Here is a 6,000-nt window from a genome sequence, read left to right as displayed (position 1 = left end):
TTAATTCTGTAGTGATGAAAGTACTCGTGAGTGCCTCTGTCTAGCTGAGAGAATTAAAAATTGTCTTTTTTATGGCAGTTGGGACACTACTGACCCTAAGCAACAAAATCTCAATATACACAAGGAAAAATTATATAGATATCTGTATGAAGTAAGACATCACCAGCTTTCGCACGGGCGCTCTCCCCCCATACCTTCCACTGTAAGGCACCCACTGAAGGGAGAGGTTTAGCGAACAGTGCTATTCATTCTTTTTTTTTTCCCCACCACAGCCCGGTTTTCTTTGAAAGAGGACCTCACTTCTAGTAGCTTTTAAGACGTGCATGTGAACTCGCAAAACACTTTTAGCAAAGTCTAGCAAGCGATCCTCCAAATTCTGGCAGATGCAAACTGTATCACATATCGGCTTTACCCTTTCCACTGTACGATACTCACAATTAAAGGTGAACGCTAAGATGAGAATATAATGTGTATGAGAAACTAGATCACACATTTGTTCCCACAACGTATTCATTTTATTGTATCTGTTGACCTATATTAGTGAAATGATGCAAGGATTAAGGCTTTAAACATCTTCAGTGGAAAGTGCTATTTTAAAAATCTGATGCATTTTGGCAGTTTCAAGTGCAGTACAGTCAAGCTCCTCCAACCTCCAACCCTAACACGCTGTTTCACTGCCTCCCTTTCTACCCTAAGTGTTTTTTATCCATATAAATACTATCAAAACTACATGGAAAACCATACCTTTAAACTTCATATAATTGCTAGTTATTTTATACATATAAAAACCTGAACTACACAAAACTCCTCTTCAGGTACCTGTTTGCATAGCTGTATTTGAAAGAAGTTTTGTATTCTTTTGTGTTCTTTAATCTATTGTTTAGAGAAACTGGTGTTTCACTTCAGTTAAAAGAGCTTAATTACCTGAATCGTAGAGACATGAAAGGCAAGGGAAGGAAAGAAAACATGTCTCTCATTTTAAACTTTTCTTCCACAAGCTAATTTGATAGTATAACTTGAAAGTACAGAAATCTGAAATCTACTTCTGAGCATTTGAAACTTCACGTATTTTTACCTCTCTCTCAAGAGATATTACTCAGGTTTAGCGTGACATTTTGAAATGTCACCATCCCTGTCTCAAAACCAGAAGTTTTTAACGCAGAATAGACACCTACCTGCTTTAATTAAAAAATCCATTCTATATGTGACATTCTAAGAACCTCTGTGCATACCTTCTCATCCTAAGGAAAGAAAAAAAAAAAAAAAAAATCACTTCAGGAATCTCTTTCCTGTCCAAATAAACAGGGACTGCTAAAATCAATGGCTAAAGTCACTTTCCAAAAGCCTAATTATTCTGATACAGCAACAAATTCTGAATCAAAAATTTTTTTTGGGGGGGGAAATACTTCCCCCTGAAATACACTTTTGCCATGTCAAGGAAAAAACATTATTTTTTCAGTAAAGACAGAGTAATTTTGTTTTTGCTGGAAGGCTGAAGTTGGAAGAAGTGGTAGTACTTGCCAGAGATCCACTCAATCTCCACATTTCATCCATCTGCAGCACCAGAACAACGGCACCCATGGGAGCCCTCACAATCACTAACGCAGTTCTCTTTCTGGCATAATTTGATAATCATCAATATTAATATTAGACTTATACAAGTATGTAATCAGTTTTAACATCCACATATGGTAGCATATGAATAAATACATTCTGTAAGCTACTGCTAAATTTGCAAGCAAACTAACATCTAGGTTCTTTGGAGGGTTTAAAATCCTTACACGTAAAAATGTTCAATTTGGAAAGTACCTATGACAGGGATTAATCTATCCTTTTCTTGTCCAGTCCCTTGATTTGGTAAATTATCACTGGCAAGCTGTGAAATCTGCTTAAAACATTCTCTAAAGTGAATAGTCATTTTTTAGCCCTAGAAGTCTTCTAAGTGTGCCAATACACTTGTACAGCCAAGATGCAGATTTTCCTAAATATTGAAACTGAAAAAACACCAGCTATTGTCAGTGCCATAAACAAGTTGTCGTCACACAGACATCACTCACCATATAAGGAAATTAAAAAAAAAAGAGGCCCTAGTGATTATATGCAGGATTAAATAATACTGGAAGTGACGATCAAGAGTCTTCATCAGCTGATAGGTATATGGCTGTCAGAGCAAAACACGCAGGAACACAGAACTGAAAGGACTTTCCCAGTCACTGGGCCCAATGACTGCTATCGCAGGCAACCAGCTCCTACCCTTTTCATAACTTAACCTTCGTATTGCCTGGCTCCACAGCTCCCAAAAACCTCTTAGCGGAGAAGTAACTGGGTTTGAAGCAGCTCAATAGTTTTCCTTTCCGTAAAGTTTATGAACGGCTAGTTCATACTGCATGTTCCTGTGCCTGATCTGTCCTTAAGATTTAATATTTCTTCTCATTCCTGCATGATTTCCCACTCACATCAATACGCACACCCAGCAGCATCTGCATTCCTGCCACTAAGGCAGCACAGTCCCTACACCAGCCTGAATCTCCCTTTCCGCCCAGGGGTGTTCAGGCACCCCCCCAATATTCCACGTGAGAACTGCTGCCCCTGCAGGCAAACAATTCCCCTCCCCCCTTTTCTGAATTTTCTGTACCTAATGGGACCCAGGATTATAGGTGCTTTTTTTTTTTTTTGGCTAAAGAATTAATGGAAAGTAATTTAAAACTAAAATAACCAATTTCTAGCACTTAATGAAAAGGCATCGCCTTGTGTGCTGACTGACAGTGGGCTGAGTGACAGCCAGTGGTATCAAAGAAATAATTGGAAAATTCACTCTTTCTTCACTGAACATTCAAAAACGGACGTAGCCATTGCCAAACAACATGAAATACAGTGAAGAGAGCAACAAGATCTGTATTTTGCTCTTTTTTAAATTATGATTTAACTTGCTCACCAGATACACTTAAATTCTAAATGTAGAGGAGTGTGTGTGCATGTAGTTGGCACTTTTCCTTATTACTGAGATTAATTAAGTGAGCTCTATGTTAGATTCTGACCAATTTAAACCAAATCTGTTTTTTCCAGAAGTTACAGCATTTCAAAGTGAAGAAAAGTATTTAAGCCACAACGCACCTTCTGTTGCTATTGTTATTCACACACTAAGTAAAAGAAACTACAAAAATGTGATTTAAATCAGGTAAAGACGCCACTTCATTTTTGTGATGATGCACTTTTGTTTAGACACATCACCCAATCAGCTCTTTAAGAAGCTCCTACTTATTAAGTATTAATGTTTTTGTCACTGCATGACAAAGATCCTTATTTAGCTGGAAATAAAGACAGACTCAAACTTCGTTTTATTTTTTAATAAAGTTTAAATAGTTAAAATAAGAGGAAAGATTATGTTTTAAAGCCAAGCTATTTCTTTGTTCCATGCTAGGCCTTAAAAGTTGGATTTACTAGCAAATACGGGCCATGAAAAGAGAGCTGTATACTTAAAATGCTGGTGTAGAATATATTAAAATAGCCAGTGACTTACTCCAGCTTACCTTAAAACAAAGGAAACACAATCTTTACAGTTTTTTAAATGTACGGCCTCTTACCCTGATTAATGGAAAAATTATCCCTACAAAAGACTTTTTTTTTTTCCTAAATATGAAGACTTTACAAAATATTTGCTTTATCCATTGGCATGACTTTGAAATTCTCCAGAATATTTAGATGTGTCTGCCTCAGAAAGTTTATAAATGCCAATCCAACACTGTAACAAAAATTCCAAACAGACCTAGACATTAGAATAACTCAACCAAATCATCCCAGTATAAGAATATTATATTTCAATTCTGCATAAACACAGATCAGCATGGTTTGTTTTGTTTTAAAAATTCATCATGACCCACAGAATACAGCATAGATTTATTTCACTATTACCTTCTCCCTTCCATTTCCTTAATGCTATTTCCTCATTTACATTTAAAACAGTATCTAATCTGTCTACTGACTTTTTCTGCCCTTAGGGCTTTATTTAGCCTCAATTCTATCCTCACCCAAGGAGATCCTCCCCCTCTTGCTTCTTACAGAGGTTTTTGTTTGTTTGATTGATTTTCATTTTCTTCTTTTTCAGATACAGGTAAGTATCCTACCATAAAGGGAGCATGGAAACAAACAGCACTGGGAGTTACTGGGACATTTGCAAGCCAAGACTTTGAGTAGGAACTTCAACAGCTACTATTTTTGAAAGAAAAATGTCATGCTTTCTTTATATTTGATAATATTTGACATATTTGATAATATGGCTACTATAAACATAGTCTTGTGCCACAAACAGCCACAAACCGCAGACAAAGCAATATAGCACACAGTTTGATGAATTCAGTGTAACACAAAAAAATGGTAGAGTCTTAGTAGCAGCTGCAATGGTAACAAACATTTAGAAACCAAAGCAATCCAATAACCTAAAAATACATCTGCTAAACTAAGGAAAAATCTGTGCAATGAGATTAGAAGCTTCCAAATTTCAGACTGATTGCTCAGGGACCACAGTAGAAAGCGAAACTCAGATGTAAGGAAGTATTAGCTTGGAAAAGCCTCAGCTTTCCAAAATTCAAAATTATTAAAAAGCAATACATCTGTTCATCATTCTATGATTTAACTGTTTTCTAGTCTATGGGAATAAACAGCAGGATACAATCGTTTGCAACATCCGTTTACTTTTTCTTTTAAACTTTTTAAACTAAATTAAGAAAATATTCTTACAGAAAAAAAATTTAGATGAGCACAAGAAATGCCATGACAAATCCTGAGACAAATTATCCTACATCATTGCTAGTCTATGAAAACTGGTTTGAATAATAAACATACTGGAGTATTCAGTGACAGCATACAAATCAAAATTATTTGTAAATTATTAAGTTGTGCATGTTTTTAAATGACAAAACATGCTCACGGGTTTACTTTAAAATCTCTCACTGCTTGTTATCAAAGTTAAAAGATCATTTGCATACCAATACACATACTGTAAACATGAACTTCTCATTAAGGAAAGATGAGTTTACAGTAATTTGATCTTTTACAAAAAGCTATTGGTAACTGAATCTCTCAGGGTCTAACTTTCTAGAAAATTAAACCAATGTTTCCACTCTCGAAGTTGAAACACTACCGCTTTAGGAAACAGCCCTGTTTATTTGTTAATCAGAAATACAATCAAGTGGCATATTTCCATTTGCTCTTCGGCTGACAGTTTCAGCTTCACTAGATTTTACAAGAAAACAGCAGACTTGCAGAGGTCCTGTAAATTCTTTCATATTGCAACTGATTTAATTACAGCGGTGAAGAAAAGCAGCGGTGATGCAAAATAAGATCAGCCCAATTGCCCTTATCTGATGATAGGATCTCTCTTCCTGTTTGGCTTGCAGCAGTGAGGACTTCTTGTTGTTTCGGTTTTTGTTGTTTTTTTTTTTTTTTTTCTGGTCAGGCTGCCTCTGTCAAGACTGACAGAAGCAAGAAGTTGACATGCCCTTATAATTCCAGCTTGAGAATGCTCCTCATACCAATATAGCTGAGTTTCAATCAGTAGGTCGGGGAATGATACTAATGTGGAGAAAATTATCTGGATAGCTCATATGTTCACTTAGCCACTGTATGGGTGTTTCCAGCATTGGCTCAATTCCATGAATCATCACTTGAGTCTTCTGCTCTCCATCTAATGCAAAGAAAAAGAGAAACCACTAGTATACCATTCAAAGTTCACAGAAAGATTAAACATTTACTCATACTTAGTTTATGGTAGATTTAATTGGTGTTACAGAGTTTAACATTTAACAGAACGAAAAGCATGAAATATTGGTATGGAGAAAGCTGAGATTTCTATCATCTAAAACAGAAACTTTGAGTTAAAATTAATTAAAAAAAATTGGGTTAAAATGAAACTTAATGAAAGTGCCACTCTTCTTTATTAGTTGCAAGTTTTTTTTTCCCTACAGTGATCACAGCTTGGTGTCAACACAGTTAAGACATATC

General features: G+C 35.9%; 1 protein-coding gene across 2 annotated transcripts in view; it reads right to left on the bottom strand.

The window, feature by feature from the left end:
- Positions 1 to 5,446: 5,446 nt before the first annotated feature.
- Positions 5,447 to 6,000, bottom strand: part of ATG5 (autophagy related 5) — a 76,429-nt gene continuing 75,875 nt past the window's right edge. For both annotated transcript variants that reach the window (XM_050894843.1, XM_050894842.1), the window contains one exon: positions 5,447 to 5,683. In XM_050894843.1, coding sequence (XP_050750800.1) covers positions 5,547 to 5,683 — 137 coding nt within the window. In that variant the 3' untranslated portion in view covers positions 5,447 to 5,546. The remainder of the gene's footprint in view (positions 5,684 to 6,000) is intronic.

The sequence above is a fragment of the Gymnogyps californianus genome, chromosome 3, assembly GCF_018139145.2.
Source record: "Gymnogyps californianus isolate 813 chromosome 3, ASM1813914v2, whole genome shotgun sequence".
Lineage (NCBI taxonomy): Eukaryota > Metazoa > Chordata > Aves > Accipitriformes > Cathartidae > Gymnogyps > Gymnogyps californianus.
Note: the sequence above shows the minus strand (reverse complement) of the source record. Positions and strands in the feature narration are given on the sequence as shown.